Source organism: Tilletiaria anomala (assembly GCF_000711695.1).
Source record: "Tilletiaria anomala UBC 951 chromosome Unknown K437scaffold_30, whole genome shotgun sequence".
Taxonomy (NCBI): Eukaryota; Fungi; Basidiomycota; class Exobasidiomycetes; order Georgefischeriales; family Tilletiariaceae; genus Tilletiaria; species Tilletiaria anomala.
In genome coordinates, this window is record NW_013546992.1 from 69506 (window position 1) to 84883 (window position 15378).

At 55.6% G+C, this 15378-nt stretch overlaps 7 protein-coding genes across 7 annotated transcripts; 3 read left to right on the forward strand and 4 right to left on the reverse strand.

The window, feature by feature from the left end:
* Nucleotides 1-160: 160 nt before the first annotated feature.
* K437DRAFT_273691 (uncharacterized protein) lies at nt 161-1876 on the forward strand. Its single transcript, XM_013388373.1, has 3 exons — nt 161-701; nt 758-1103; nt 1169-1876. The coding sequence occupies exons 1-3, from the start codon at nt 316-318 to the stop codon at nt 1775-1777; spliced, it is 1341 nt and encodes a 446-aa protein (XP_013243827.1). The 5' UTR covers nt 161-315; the 3' UTR covers nt 1778-1876.
* On the reverse strand, nt 1866-3176 carry K437DRAFT_99694 (Translin). Its single transcript, XM_013388374.1, has 4 exons — nt 2895-3176; nt 2496-2802; nt 2189-2412; nt 1866-2116 (listed from the first exon to the last, which is right to left on the reverse strand). The coding sequence occupies exons 1-4, from the start codon at nt 2997-2999 to the stop codon at nt 1955-1957; spliced, it is 798 nt and encodes a 265-aa protein (XP_013243828.1). The 5' UTR covers nt 3000-3176; the 3' UTR covers nt 1866-1954.
* A 650-nt stretch (nt 3177-3826) lies between these two features.
* On the forward strand, nt 3827-4435 carry K437DRAFT_99700 (uncharacterized protein). Its single transcript, XM_013388375.1, has one exon. It carries the CDS (start codon nt 3918-3920, stop codon nt 4245-4247), a length of 330 nt encoding a protein of 109 aa, XP_013243829.1. The 5' UTR covers nt 3827-3917; the 3' UTR covers nt 4248-4435.
* Nucleotides 4373-5798, reverse strand: K437DRAFT_99718 (ClpP/crotonase). Its single transcript, XM_013388376.1, has 3 exons — nt 5377-5798; nt 4872-5276; nt 4373-4792 (listed from the first exon to the last, which is right to left on the reverse strand). The coding sequence occupies exons 1-3, from the start codon at nt 5634-5636 to the stop codon at nt 4498-4500; spliced, it is 960 nt and encodes a 319-aa protein (XP_013243830.1). The 5' UTR covers nt 5637-5798; the 3' UTR covers nt 4373-4497.
* A 246-nt stretch (nt 5799-6044) lies between these two features.
* On the forward strand, nt 6045-7267 carry K437DRAFT_255884 (uncharacterized protein). The gene is made up of 2 exons (XM_013388377.1): nt 6045-6527; nt 6611-7267. The coding sequence occupies exons 1-2, from the start codon at nt 6467-6469 to the stop codon at nt 7012-7014; spliced, it is 465 nt and encodes a 154-aa protein (XP_013243831.1). The 5' UTR covers nt 6045-6466; the 3' UTR covers nt 7015-7267.
* Nucleotides 7268-7852: 585 nt separating this feature from the next.
* K437DRAFT_217381 (LexA/Signal peptidase) lies at nt 7853-8416 on the reverse strand (the record flags this gene model as incomplete). Its single annotated transcript, XM_013388378.1, has 2 exons — nt 7853-8107; nt 8249-8416. Coding segments are annotated over 2 exons (423 nt in total), but the record flags the coding sequence as incomplete, so codon positions are not given.
* A 951-nt stretch (nt 8417-9367) lies between these two features.
* Nucleotides 9368-13884, reverse strand: K437DRAFT_267885 (uncharacterized protein; the record flags this gene model as incomplete). Its single annotated transcript, XM_013388379.1, has 2 exons — nt 9368-12034; nt 12118-13884. The coding sequence occupies 2 exons, from the start codon at nt 13882-13884 to the stop codon at nt 9368-9370; spliced, it is 4434 nt and encodes a 1477-aa protein (XP_013243833.1).
* Between the last annotated feature and the right edge of the window lie 1494 nt (nt 13885-15378).

Genomic DNA, 15378 nt, shown 5'->3' on the forward strand with positions numbered 1-15378 from the left:
AGCATATACCTCCTGCATAGTGCCATGGAAAGCATTTCCATCATAAACTTCTGTTTGAAGATGCGGAGAGAACGCTGCCGGAGTGTATGAGCACGCACAATACTATATACCGATGTCCCCATAAGAACTTCGACCGCCGCGATGGTCCTTACTACTTCATCCTCATTCCCGATTCCTGAGGGCTCCGTACGCCAATTCCTGCTTCCACGCGTTACGTTACGATGCTATCCATCCACTTCCTGCAGATGTCTATGGACACGTAAACTGGTGCGCTTGGGTTGGAGTGCAAGATCGGCGCGAATGATCTGATGGGCGATGGGCGGGACGTATGCCGACTATTGGAATGAGAAGCAGCAGCTCGACACCAAGAACGATAGCTCGCCAAGCTCTTCACGCAACGGCCCCGTCCGCTTGACAATCAGTCGCGGCGACTATGTCTACGATGTGAACACCAATGAGCTTCGGTATGAGGAGAAGTGGGAAGAAGAGGAGCTGATGGAATCGGAAGATCTGGCGGACGGGCGCCAGTTCAAAGGTCTTACCCTCGACTTGCTGGATGGCCCCGGTCCTCGACGAAAGTCGACAGGTATCGTCAATGCCGACGCCTCCGAGTCGCTGGGCGCACACGATGTCTCCCAGCATATCAGTGGCTTCAAGAAGCTGGGCGATCGCGGCGGCTTTTCCCTGATGCTACTGGACACGTGAGTCCCTCTCTTCACACCTCCGTTGCTCACTCTGACACAAGACTGCGATGCAGCAATGTCCTGATTTCTCATCAAGGATTTCTCAAGCACGTATTTTCGCTTCTGCTCAACAACAACATCCAGTATCTCACGTCGCAAAGCGAAACGATCAGCCCGTTTGCGATGATCATACCCAAGGTCGTGCTTCGCGAGCTGGACGGCCTCAAGAAGGGAGGCAGGCGCCGCGACGGTGACTTCGGAGGCGTTGAGCGATCTGCTCAGGAAGCCAATGTGTGGATCTTACAAGCTTTGCGAGCGCAGAAACAGTGGAATATCAGTGGCGTGAGACTGCCGGAGGCACTCTGGGCTTTGCACGTTCAAACGCAAGAACATCTATCCCGGCACAATTCAAAAGCAGGGGTGAATACCACGTCGGACCCTCCTTCCCCATCGAAGCTCTCAACTAAATGATTAATTGTTTGCAGTCCAATGATGAGCAGATCGTCCAATTGGGCAAGCAGCTGCAGAACGAGACTGGCGCCGTGACGATCCTCTGTTCCAACGACGTAAACGCACGCCTCGTGGCCGAAGCAGAAGGCCTCGCAACGCTCGAACTGCGCTCAATCTTGGAGCCAATCGGCACGAATGACGATAAGGAGCTTGCTGAGCTCGCAAAGGACGTGTTGAAACAGTGGTGTGCTCAGCACCAGCAGCACGCTTCGCATGACACAGACTTGTCTTCCACGATGGATGAAGATGTGGACATGGACAATAGTGCATCAACGTCAATAGCCCACACCGGATCGGCGCCGCTCACTTCACCCTCAACAGGTCCTGCTTCATCTACACCTACGGTCTCGGTGCTTGCATCGTCGCCCAACTCACCCTCCAGTCGGTGGGCGCTGCGTGGCAGTGATGCCAATACAGTAATGACGGACGGACAGCAGGAGCGGGAGGGGTGGATGTGGCATTCAGCGTCAGACCCCACGGGGCCAAGCGAGCGGCAGGCCGAACATGGAGCTGCAGACGCCAGTGGCGCAGAGCTCAATCCCATTGTCGACCTTCCGCCTCCGAGGGTGAGGCGGCGATGGTGATGAGGCGGTGCGAACAACGGTTTGTATGCCTCAGTCGTGCCTTGTCCTCTCGTCCATCGTGTACAATAATCAACGCTTTTGAATTGCATGGACTCGTGTATGCTACAGTTGATCAGTTGGTCGCGCCGTCGCCTTTCTTATGACTTGCTGGTGTCGATGCACAGCGCGCATGGCTTGTTACTTTTGGGTGGTGAGGAGATGCATGACTTGCCGAATTTCTTCGTCAGTGTAATCGTCCCGCAAACCTGGAGTGCGCTGCGCGCCTTGGACTGGCTGCGCTGGAATCAAGCCACGCAGTGTAATGTCGTAGACAACCTCCTCTATCTTCTTAACGTCGTACTGTGCAGTCCGCACGGATGGGGAAGATGAGTGTCAGCGATGCGCTCACGCCCAAACTCTATGGCGACGCACTTTGATGCTATCGAATCTCCGCCGTAATTCGTTGTTTTTCAGATTCAACAGCTGAAAACCTGCATGTAAGTCTTTGACGAAGCGGCTGAGTGCCATGGGCGTCAAAAAGTCGCCGAGTGTAACGCTTGTTACGGCCAGTCGAGACAGTTCGTTGGTTACTAGCGTAAGCGACAGAAGGTAGTCTTCCGTGCTGAGCAGTAGTCGGTCTGAGTATGAAGATGAGACTGCAGGAACAAAAAAAATTGAGAGAGAGGGCATCGATGTCAGCTTCACAATGCATCCGAAGTGCCACCGCATGGAAGCTCACTTCCGAGCACGTCTTGCGCCCCTTGCTTGTCGAGCAATTTTCCCGTCGCAAGGAAGAATGCGAGTGCGGCGCAAGAGCAGAGATTCTTGATCTGCCAGTCAAAAGTCTGGTTCCACTGATAGTATCGGTGCGGCGGGATCATCTGCGCCAAGCCTGCGACCTGTTCGCGCACCTCAGCGAACATGGGCTGTGTCGGTTGGAGCAGCTCATGCAGTAGCGAAGATGCGGGCAATGAATGCATGCGGTTGAGATGCGAGCTCAAGCGGCGATAAGAACGGTCGAGGAGCTTGGATTGCTCGCGGAGACGCTGGTGCGTCCAAGAAGAGTGCGTGGAGAACAAGCGATGCTTTACGTCAGCTTGCCAATAGCTTCGCAATCCAGAGCCTCAGCTGAATGTACCTCTGCCAGTCCCTTCTCCTCCTCCAGCTGGCTATTGAGCTGCGAGAAATCCACGGCCAGGGCCAGCGAAGACGAATCTGCGGTCGAAACCGCTGACATGTCCATCTCGGACACACGGCACGGCTCCGTTTGCCTACGTCGTTTCCGTTTCCGTTCGGTAGAAGGCCTCAGTAACGTCGAGCCGACTTGATCTGATCCGTTCTAGTGGTGTCGCGTCAAGGCGTTTCCGACGTGCGAGTAAGGAGGAAATGCGCACACACACTCTCTCTCTCTTTCAATCTCCCTTTATAGCATGGCGCTTTCAGACTTCAGAGTCAGCATCCTCCCTTCGAGCTTCGAAGGATTTTGATTGGGATTCCATGGGTGTGGTTTTCTCAGGCGGATGAGAAAAAAATGGAGTGATGCTGAGGGTGGACAATTAGTGAGTTAATCCCATATTTTCAGCTGAAACTCCGAGAATCTAAGCATATGTTCGCATCAATGTGCAATCGCTGCCAAACTGACGGCGATCACAGGAGATTTTTGTGAGAGATGTCCTCACATCATCTTCGTTCACAGCGAGTTGCATGCTCATTGTAGCGACTGTCAACAGCACGGCTAACGGCTGTTGTCTGGTGTGCGCTTTGCTGGTTGCCTTAATTTCGAATTTGCATGGGGAAAAGCATACGTCAGCCCCGGCAAGCTGGTCGCTTCGCACGCTTCCCTGCCGCACCATCGGAGGAAACGCCAGCGCCGTGTTCCCATCAGCTGATCGATTGGATCCATTCTCCCTTCTCATCGATCTCGTCGCAGACTTTGACATACACGTTCGCTCCTCCAAAAATGGCACAAAGAACTTCATCTGCACCCAAATTCATATATCCATAGGCTCCTCTCATCATCTGAGGCTTCGAGAACGGCGCCGCATCCCCATGTCCTCCCCTCCTTGAGGTCCATCTGCGCTCCGTCCTACCTCAATCACGAAAGCTCGTCTCGAGTCAAGGTAGCAGATCCGTGGTCCTCAAGTGAACATTACCAAGAAAGATGCACACAGCGCATGATCAAAATGACATGTCCATTTGTGCTTATGGCTGCCGTGCTCGACATCCAGCCCGACTCGGCAGGTGCCGCAACCTCGACGCGGTGAGTCGCAACCATCAGGAAGCCGCCGTCTTTGACGCGTTGAGGGTAGCGCTGAGCAGTACCGTCAACCTCGGCGCGGGAGAGCATTTGCACACATGGGATGCAACCGGGGGGTCGTTGTGTCGACACCGAATAAAGGGTCTGCAATGGAAGAAGCGTCGCCAAGCGCGCCGCCATCTCGCTCGCTCAGCCATTATCTTGCTAACGGCACAGCTGCTGCGCATCGGCTGATCGAGCGGTCGCCCGGTGTAAAGCCGATGATGGCTTCAGTGCGATCTACCAAGGCGGTAGGGTAAATGAAGAGAGAGGTTTCGTGCCGGTCTCCGTTCGAAATACGCAGGATTGTCTACATTCGGTGAACCATAACGTTAACACCAAGCGCAACAATCTGTATCATCGTACTTCATAGACAATGCCACACAAAAGGTATAACATATTTGCTGATTGACTGGCCAACAGAGAAATGGAACAAGCTTTTGGTTCAAAGCTTGTGTCTCCCGCCTTGGCTGATCCTCTCAAATTGTCTCTGCGGACGACCGCTCATGAAGACCTGTTCGGCACCTTTGATCTCCTCCATGTTGGTCCGCGCAAGGTCCCATCCGTCGTAATTAGCTGCGCGGATGAGCTCTTTCGTGTAGAGCAGGCTCCATGGGTCCAATATGGGCGGAAGGAATTTTTGCGAGAGATGTGAGAGGACGAGGTCTAAGATCGGGGGCGTGTAGTGCTTGTGCTTCTTTGATTCTTCCGCGGTGTTTGGCGGTGTGGGGAAGATGTGTCTGTGCAGGGGAGATGATTAAAATTAGGATGGGAATTTTAGCTTGTGAGTCTGTCAGATCGCAGCAAATCCATACGCACGTAATGAATCCACATTGCCTCAAATCCTCCGCCTCCATCTTCTTGCCTTCGAGCAACGCGACTTGTGCGCGCCCGAGGCCCATCTTCTTGGCAAATGCCAGAGCAGCGGCTCCCTCGCTGACAAGTGCGAGCCCCATGAAAGGCGTAGATAGCCAAAACTCCTTGAAACTGTATATGAGGTCGCAGTGCCCCAGAAGCGTCGCGAATATCCCGATGGCCGGTCCGTTGAGCGCGCCGATGAGGATCTTGGGGTGTGAATGCAATGCCGACGCGAAAGCTAGGTTGGAGGTGGAGAAGCGCGAGAAGACGTGCTTCTTGACTTCTAGCGTGTGCGGGGCGGTACCTGGCTCCAGCGGAGCGGCAGAGGAAGGGGTGCCGCGCGAAGGGTCGTTCACATCTGCGCCGCTGCGTCACACAAGCAAAGTCAGAGCATTCAGGTGGAGTGTATATCGTAGAGTTCGGTCCTGGACGGGATTATTGTTCGGATGTAGATTTCCAGACTCACGCTGAGAAGAATCTTCCTTTACCGGTGATGACGGTGAAGACGACTTTGTCCTGACTAGCAATCCATTGCAGCGCATCGACGAATTTGACTGTGTCCTCATATCGCATGGCATTGAGTTTTTCGGGTGCATCTAGCGTCAGTACAGCAATAATTCCCTCATGCTCCGGCTTTCCCGTAGGGTTTGGGAAAGATAGTGAGATGGGCTTTGAAGTCGGCGCCAGTAACGGTGACGAGGCGGGGAGTGGGTGTCGGGCAGACATGGTGCGGTAGGTCGTAGCAGTTTCCTCGCGATTCCGGCTGGCGTGTGCGCTTCAGGGTGGGGGTGCAGGACCGCGACGTGAACAACTTGTTAAATGAGGATCAGATTGCGCGGCTTGCCAGCATAGTGGCATCCTCGAGTGCACCATCGGGGATCGACCACAACTCCATGCAAGTATATGAAGGTATGTGAGCTTCCTATGGATTCCAACGACATCCACACCACACTCGGCAAGAAGCACAAGCCGGACAGCCGACACCACACGCGCCGTCTTTTCCCGGTCGGAGTAACTTTGTTGCAAGGTGGGGCGGAACTGAGTCTTGTAATCTCATGAATTCCCTCGTGTAGCTTTCCGAATCCAGGGACCACTCCTATTAAAGCTGACATCCCTCCTGTCTACTTCGTCCTACGCACCTCTCTTTCGTCTGCCAGCGATGACCATTCTAACGACCCAAGCAACGCTAACGACCTCCAGCCTCTTGTCGCAAGCACTGACAAACGGCTTTTTCACGAAATCTGATCTTGACGGTGCATACATGGATCCAACCCGCGTGTAGAAGTCGGTATACACTGCCCTCCCACATTCAACAATACTTGCTCTGGAGCTTCTTATTCCTTCACCTCAACACCAGCGCAACTCGGGCCCAAAGAAGCAAGAGCCCAAGAGCCGAATCATCTCTCACACACATCCATCTCTCCACGCACCCTTTCCGATACACCAGCACGATCCTTGATCCGCGCAAGGTCAGCAACGACGCCCTTTGACGACCAACCAGGCACCGATTGTCCAATCGAATACCCTTTTACTCTTCAAAGTTCAACGTCGCTACAATGGGTGTCGTCTTCAGCTGCTTTGCTTCCGTTTTCATGTACACTGGCGAGCTCCTTGAGCGTGAGTCTGTGCCTTTGTGCTCGAGCCTTGGATTCATCCCTCTCATGCTCTCTTTCTACTTTCTCTTACCGCCCATTACACAGACGCCCTCCTGGCCATTGGCGAGATCGGTTCCATTCTCATCCGCGGCCTATTTGCCATCCTTGTTGGCCTCTGCGACATCCTTGCCGCTATCTCGTGCTGCTGCACAGTTCCCTGGTCACAACGACCGGACCGCACCGGCTTTTCGGCGGACACGCTCAGCGCCGATGTCGGCCGCGGTGGCGTGTTTGCCAGCTTTTGCACGTCACAAGGCCGCGTGCGAAGGCAGGAGCAGAAGCTCGCAAAGAAGAAGGAGCAGGACCTAAAGGCGGGGGCGGCTGCGAACGAGAAGCTTGAGCGCGAGAAGGCCAAGCAGCAGACCAAGATGCAGGCCAAGGAGAAAAAGCTCGCAGACAAGGCGGAAAAGACGAAAGAGGCGGCGCCGCCCAGCAAGACGGAGAAGTAAAATTAACACCCGTTTAGCCCACGCCCTTTGCTTCTTCCTGCATCATATCCTGACTCGCAACTTTTCACTTCTGTCCATAGTTACTCTTACGTATTTATCCATTCCTCCCTCTTCCGTACACTCTATGAGGGTACAAAAAACGTGGTGTTTCGGCCTGTCCGCCTGCTGCTGGTGTGCAGACCAGGCGTAATTACCTACTGAGCGATCACAGAGTGGCGATGCCCTTGCAACGCCTGAAGGAGCTGATACGTGACGGCGGCGCTAATGAGCGCTTCATTAGTGTGGCGCATTGAGTGGAGACCACCTCAACGAAGGTGGCAGATTGAATCTGAGTCCACGCATGGGTGTTGCGCTGGTGGAAAAGCAAGACGCGGACTCGGCGGCTTCGCGCGCCTGCTGTTGTCGAGCGTTTCGAGAGTTGCTCTGGACCTTCGCCATCCATTGTATCGGAGCGTTATCCCTGCACGGCGCCGAGCAGCGATCGAGCCAAGGAGTGTGTTACCGAGAGTGCACGTGCGCAGAATGAGTGTGCAAGACGAGAAGTATCCATGCCTGCACCAGACTACGCTTTGTGATGATGTTGGGGGCTCCAAATAACGGCATGTTCGAAGAACCAAGGCATTGCGCTTGCAGCGATTGTAAGCTGTGGGCACGGTGCTTAAGCCTCTGGTCTTGGAGGCTGATATTTGATCCTGGACATCAAGATGCGCCCTCTGTGATCAATTCGAGGTTGTTTCCAAGCCAGGCCAGCGATGGGAATACCTGTAGCGTGAAGGGAGATGTATTTTCATGTCAGTGATCCCATACAAGTTAAGCTGTGAGGTGTGAAAGAGATGCCTACCCTCGCAACAACTTTGCCTCTAATCAGTCCGATCGGTACGGGACCATAGTGCCTGCTATCTGTGCTGTTATTGAGATTGTCACCGCATAAGAAGACGTGACCCCTTGGTACTGTAATGCTTGGCGCATCCTTTCTGGGGTCGACGAGGATCGTGTCGCCAGGGAGGCCGACGACGCGCTTGCACACTGTCTTGGATGGGTTCATGGGCGATGTGGCGACGACCAAATCACCTAGCTCGAGACCGTAGGTGTTCTTGCCTTTTGCAAGATTGATTTTCTCCCATGCTTTGTCCTCCAGCCTTCTTCGCTCGCGCGAAGCGGCATCTCCAGAAGTCAAAAACGACCCGGTCGACGAGGACACTGTTGGGGCCAAAGTTGCAGCCCAGCTTGAGACAGTGCGCTTGATGCGCTGAGTGAAATTGTACAGCGGCCAGCGTACGTGTAAGACTTGATCACCTGATGCCGCAAGGGTCGGTAGCATGCTCGATCCCGTCGTCCATCGAATCTCAGCGACATGAGTCGTGACGACGTGCACCATGGCCATGATCTGTAGCGTCCTGATGGAAAGGCGCGCGGTACGGTACCATCGTGGATGCATTCTTCTCGGACGGGCCCTGAATAATATTCGTCGTGAGTAGGTCGTGGGCGTTAGCCGTCACCGAAGCGATTAGCGTAATTGGACAATGATGAGGTGGCCTACGTTCTGCGTCCTGAGTCCTGATCACGAATGATGCAGTTCCCAGCGAACCCAAGAGGAAGCTGGTGGCACCATTGGCACCTTTCTTCGTAACATGTGCAACCAAATTACGTAACCTTTCATCCAGCATCTTGAAGCGTATAATATGGGCCATGGCACATAAGAACCACAAATCAAGGCAGGAACGCATGCCTCCCTTGGATTGGCTCCGGTACTTCGGCTTCTTATCATATTTACCTGGAAGCTGGAATCAGCACGTTTGTATAGGTCTACAACGTCACTCCTGGAGATTTTGGATGCTTTCCGAAGGAGGAACCCCGGCGTCGCCATTCCACTTCCGGGTGTTTTTGTAGGGTCCAGCAATAGAGTTGAGCCTACTGCCTTGTTTCTCCGCCTCGCCGTAGCGCCGTTTCAGCAAGATGATCTGCAGCCATACATGAGGTGGCAGAGGGTTACTTGTCACATTGTAGCGGACAAATGGCGCGCGGTATAAGGTCATTGCCATTGCAATCGCTGGGACTCATGCGTCGAACGACACTCTACCTCCGTTCTAGCGGACAGATGTGGCGGCTCCTGTGTGCAATTGCTTCGAAAGCGGCTCAAAGTGCACCACATTGAGAGGATATACAGTGCTCATGACAAAGAGCAGTGGCGCTGCTTCTGTGCGAGTGCATAATCCATGCATTGTCCAGGTCTGTATGCAGCAACTCTAACAGGTAGTGCAGAAAGAAACGAGTTGCAGGGCGGTTCTACGAATGGATGAATCAAAGCGAGCGGCAGACGCAGTGGGGTATAGCCCTTTAGGTTATCGGTCGCTCAGCACTGGCGCTGCGCAAAGTGCTGCGTCGCCGAGCGTGGCACATCGTGAGGTTGCAGGTGGACCAGACCGCCATTGTGCGGGTGGTAGCTGAGGCTATGCGGCATGCCGTACGACGCAGGGTGCATGGGAACTGCGTATGCTGTCGGCTGAGCGTACTGCCAAGCTGGTATCGGGCCACTGAGGGAATGAGGCAGGTGAGGCGAGGCGGAAGGGCCCATCATTCGGTAAGCAGCGGGGATCTGAAGCGGCATACCCATGACGGGCATTGAGGGGGTGGAGGGAATGCTGGCGACGAGGGGAGGGCGCATCGAGCGAGATCTCAAGCTCTTGTCTTTCGCCTTTGGCGACGTAATCGAGTCAGGATGGGAAGTCACCGCAGCACGATCGTCTCCCGACGGCTGGCAAGAGCGGCGACGGCCGCCTCGAGCGTCATGGCCTGGCTGTGAAAGCATCGAGTCTTCCTTGCGCTGACTTGGTGCTGATGGCGACGCGGCGCTGCCTTCGGCTGCCTTCGTCAGTTCTACGGCAGTCTTGCTCCTGTTCAGGGTCTCTGACGGCGATGGCCTCGATGGGTCTCCGGCGCCATAGTTGATTTCTGTGAAGAGCGTCTGACGAGCGGTGTTGTGACGCCTTTCTCGCGCCTCCTTCAATTCGCGCACATTTCGCCGCAAGAGCCGTTCTTCGGCTTCTTTTCGTTGCATTTGTGCTTCGTGAGCCAGGCGAGCTTCAAGCTCCGCCTGCTTCCGTCGCCGCTGCTCCTCGATCGCCAACTGCGCACGCTGAGTAGAGGTCAAAGAAGGTGTCTGTTGCGTTGAGGCGGATGCCGCCTGCGCAACGGGCGCTGGTGCTGGTGCTGGAGGCAACAACGAACGCCGCTTTGGGTTCAAGCGCAATTTCGAAAGAGGCACCTCCTCTTCAGACTCTTCGTCGCTTGTTGTGGGAGACCAGTTGCCTATCTTCATCTTGGGTGAGCCCAGGGGAGAAGATAGCGGAGACACCACTGATGCAGATCGCTGGTGGCCTGGGCGATCAGCGGATGCCGATGAAGCCCTCTTAGCGGGTGACGCAGGACTCATCGGCTGCCTCGCCGGCGATGAGGCAGCCGTAGGCAATGGGACTGCTTTCTGAAGGGAGATGCGCTCCGACGCATCTCGTGGCGCGATCCAGGGTGGAGGCACCTTCTTCAGCTGCGCATCTCTGTTCCGGCTTCTGCCTAGCGAGGCCCTCTGGCCAATATCAGACCTGCTGTCGGCTCCGAGGGCCTTCATGAACGCATTGGCCATGAGCGAAGTTGAAAATGCAGAAGCCGGCATCGCGCGGACGTTGGCGCCCTCGCGCTTCCTGAAGCGCGCGGTGGCGGGAGCATCTGCCAGCAGGTTCGTGTTGGAGACGGAAGCAAGCGAACACATACGATCCGAGAATACCAGCGGTGCTGCTGCTGTGCGATCAATCGCACCCACCTCGGTCGAGTCGCTTGTCCAAATGGCAGAGCGTTTTGCAAAACTCGGCCGTCGCGCCCAAGCCGCCAGGCCGCTAGAATCGTCAATCACACCATCAGGTGCGGTAGCAGCGACAAAGTTCGGTCTCGCCAAGGCCTCTGGCTTGGTAGACACCTTGGCCATGAATGCCGCTGTGATGGCAGAGGCAGGGATGGACACTGAGCCGTAGCGCCTCTGAAACCACCCAATCTCGACCTCTTCGGGAATGGTGAGGTTTTCGCGCTTAAGCTTACGCATGACCAGGCTCCTCCCGAGCGCGACCTGCAGGTTCCGCTGCACAGAATATGTTGATTCGTGCTCTTGCAACCTCAAGCTGGCATTCATCGAGCGCGGGAAGCACAACTCGTCCGCTGCTTTTCCTTTCTGCTCGACGATCGCAACGGCGGATTGCGGGTTGGTCTCCTTGACGATGCTGGCAAGTTGTGGATGTACTTTTAAGAGGGTGCAGTTGTACAGGGCGCGCTTGACTGGCGTGTCAAGCCCAGGCCAGTCCTCGGGGCGGGTCAAGCTTTGACCTCTCGACCCTGAAGTAGGCGCCTTGGCCTTTTTGAAGGTGGATGGAAACGGATTTTTTGCATGCTGGGAGGACGCTTGGGGCCCATCAGCGCTCCGCATGGCGGCCGTGTTGAATGGGTGAGAGCGCTCATCTGCATCCTCATCGCCATAATCATCTTCGGAATCTTCATCATCGTCTCTGAACAACCCTGGACGCATGTGGCGATACACCTTCCTGCCCGCCAGTTTATCCTGCGTTTCGCGCTCCTCAATCTCTTTGGCTTGCGCTTCCGTCAATCGCTTGGGTCGCGAGGGGAATGAACTTGGTCTCCATGAGGATGGAAGGCCCTGCAGAGCTCCGAACGCATCACTTGCGAGGCTCGAGTCTGCGACGGCGCCAAGGTTGGCAAGCGACGTGTGGCGTGGCGGCAAGCCATCCGGCCGTGCTCCTAGTCGGCTTGTCGAGATAGCACGAGTATGCAAATTGCTGCCACTTCCTTCGCTGTCGGAGAAGGAGAAGTTGAGGACGGCGCGTAGGAAATCAGAATCGCCGATGGTTTCATCGTTCGTTGTGACGCATTGCGGTGCGGTGTCAAGACCGAGCGCACCCGCCCCCCTGCCCCTATCGGGTATGGGGTTGAAGCCATGCATGTGACTTTCCGTGTTTGGCTGGTAGTGATACAAAGAGAAGGACGAGAGGCGTCAGTCACATACAGTTGTCGGAAGCTTCCACATGGCAGACTCGGACTGACCAGCTCACGGCCCCTAGAAACCATACTACTCCTTTCTACGTTGGCGCCAGAACTCCTGCGCTGGCTCTTGGCAGACTGCGGGCCGAGCAACGACATCGGTGGCAGCTGAGGCAAGCGGCTGTCGGTCATAAGGCTGTCGATCGATGGGGCGGTCCCGACAGCGGGGAGCTGCGGCTGATGGGTGAACTTGGCAATGCCATCCTTTGCCGAGAGGCTGTTGCCACTGCCAAAGATACTGAAGCTGGAAAGCAAGCTGACGGCAGCGCCAGCGCCAACGCTGTCTCCGTATCCTGGTGTCTGCGGCGTGTGCGGCGGGCTGCTGGAGTGCTCAGAGGCAGAAGTGGACGTTGAGGTGGAAGCGGACATGCGACCACGGCTGCTCAAGACACCGATACTGGTAGCAACCGTGCTAGCCTTTGTCGACTGCGACTGCGATCGCGCCGGGGTGGAAGAGGAAGACGGGATCTGTGCTGGCAACGGAAGGACCGCGTCGGTTGGCGACGTGGGGCTTGCCGCGGAGCGATTGAGGAATCGGCTGCCGAAACGCCTCAGCGTGCCGAGACCTTCCTTGCGCGAACGCCCGCGTAATGATTCCGGCTCTTGAGTCGTTTGCGCCTTTGGTCGCGCTTCCACCGCCGGCGTTGCTGTCGACGCTGCTGCTCCGGCAGCCAATGGGTTAGTGCCAGAAGCGAGGAGTCCTTGAAGATTGGGAGCAATAGCTTTCGGCACAGACCCGTTGCTCTCGAGGGAGGTGGCGCTGGCCATGGTGTCGCGACTGTAGCTGCTATTGCAGCTGCTGGTGATGCTGCTCATGGCGCTCACGCTTCCACTCATCCCGCTTGTGCTAGCGTAACTGCTCGATCGTGAGCCGTGCATGAAGGCAGGATGCGGTGGCGAGAGGAGCAAGTCGTCTACTGCTGGAGTGTCAGTGGGCTGGGAAAATAGCGAGGAGGTTCGCAGCATCGGCGAGGTCTGCATGGAAGGAGTGCGGCGAGGAGAGGAAGCAAGAAGCAACGTCGATGATGATTTAGAGGGTGATAAAGTGGAGGACTGGAGGAAGATATCCGAAATGGGAGGGAGGAGCATGCCCTTGTCTGCTCCCACCCCTGCCACATCTGCTTCGCCAGCGACGAGCGGAACCTCGGCCAAGCGGCCTCCACAAGGCGCGGGGTCTGGCGAGCGTGTGATAGCGGAGGGGGACGATGGTGCTGACGGAGATTGCGACTGGGCAAGTTGAAAGAAAGATGATGTGACTGACGTAGGTTCCAGTGACACCAGTGTTTGCGCGAGTCGCTGAGTCGATAGTTTGTTTGCCATGCTCTCATTCCCACTCGCATTGCTACCGTTCGCTCCATTGACCTGCGCCTCTGCTTGCGCTGCCGATTCGTCGCCATCATTGCCGCCTGTTCGGCTGGTGCTGCGACTGCGACTCCGGGTCAGCAACGCGGGTAGCATCATCCGTTCTTTTCCTGAGCGCAGCTTCCTGCCGTGTGTGCTGCCTGGGCTGAAGATGGACCCTAATGATGCATTTGCATCTTCGAATTCTGACGCGTCTGCTACCAGTGACAAGGATGACGAAGCATCAATTCCTGCTGCTGCTGGCACCGGGGAAAGAGGCGAGAGGTAACTTTCTGGCGACAATGCCAGCGGTGATGCAGAAGGCACTGACGGACTGCTGATCGTTGAACCCGCAGATGCTGGCGTCCCCGGCAAGGCGAGCGGTGGCGGCGTCGACGTCCGTCGGAAAGGGGAGGGTAGCAGGCCCATCTTGCGTCAAGTGAGTTAGAGCCGAACGGCCTTGGAGCTTGGACCGGTGGCTTGGCTGTTTGTCCAAACACAGACGCGCCGAGTGGGCGATACGATGCGCGGATGCTTGAGTGGATTGGTTGATTTTGATTCCTTTTCAAGCTAACCAGTGGCTCACCAATCCCGTCTGCTGAGTGGAGCAGGCTCCAGAGCCTTCGTTAGCTGTCTCTGCACATAAACCCGTCGAGATGACTGCTTACCAAGTCATGGGGCTGATCAAAGGCGATCTAGTCAGGCAAAGTGGGGCTTGACGCTTGACAGCCAAGGGAGAATCAATCGAGGCGGCGAAAATTGACAAACAGCCAATTCGAAATCCAAACGCTCGCGGTTTGTCGTGATGTCTGGATGCGCGGTTGGTCCCTGCTTGTCTACCGGACCCTGGATGACAAAGCAAAATCTCTCTCGAAAAGACCGGAAAAGGCGCAAATGAAGCTACCAGCAACCTCAGCAGACCACCGCTGTTGTGCTAGTGCGTTGTCGTTTTAGATTACCAATGTCGAGTCGGGCACACAACGCTGAAGCGCTAGCCCAGGGATCTCGTACTTGGTTCTCTTTGAAAATCGGGCCTGATGCGAAACGGCGATTTGCTAATAATGGAGCACGAACCCCGTTTGAACATATGCAGCGGCTGCACAAGACAGCTGTAACTGCCACGTCGCTCCCTTGCTACCGCCTTGCCAAACGGGAAAGTAAGGTTGAGGAGAGGTGCTGGTTGTCGCTTATCTCGTCTCTAGCCGTCCGCTTGACCGATCCTTAATGGCTTCTTGCTGGAAATAGCTTTCTTTGCCGACGAGAGTTGCTGCTCTCATCTGACCTCGGTCCGGCGATCAACTCGTCTCCACACACCTCTTTGCAACGCGCTTCCCAGATGTATGACTACGGTGAGAACGTTAAAAGGTCACTCCAGAAGACGCAAACCTGTTGGCAGCTACCTTCTACATCATGCGCTCATGTCATCAATCTCATACATGCGAGCTATGCTCTCTTTTGCTCTTGCTCATATCATCTCTCTCTCTCTCTTCGCAACCAGACTGAAAGGATTCCATGCACTCCAACAGGCCAGACGGCACAACAAAGCCGAATCGCTTCTCTTGTGTAATGCGTCACGCACGTTGTTTATGCGTCTATCAAGGCCATAGCCGACGGGGCACTTTCGGTTTGTACCCACCGAAGAACCATGGTTTGGATTTCCGCGACCCACAGTGAGCAGTTCCGCTGCGTCCCGCTCGGTGATTGGAGGGCGATCGAAGCACAACACCACACGCCATACACACTCTTCTGCTTCCCTCGCCAAACTGCTCATCACGGCTCCCTTTGGGCTCCTGACTGTCTAGTTCCCGCAGAAGAACCGCCGTCTACATATGTACCCCTGCCCGACCCTGCAGTCTGCACCGCCCCCTGCCTATAAGCTGCCTGGCACTTAAGGCAGAGCAGGGTAAGAGAACGGCAGAACCG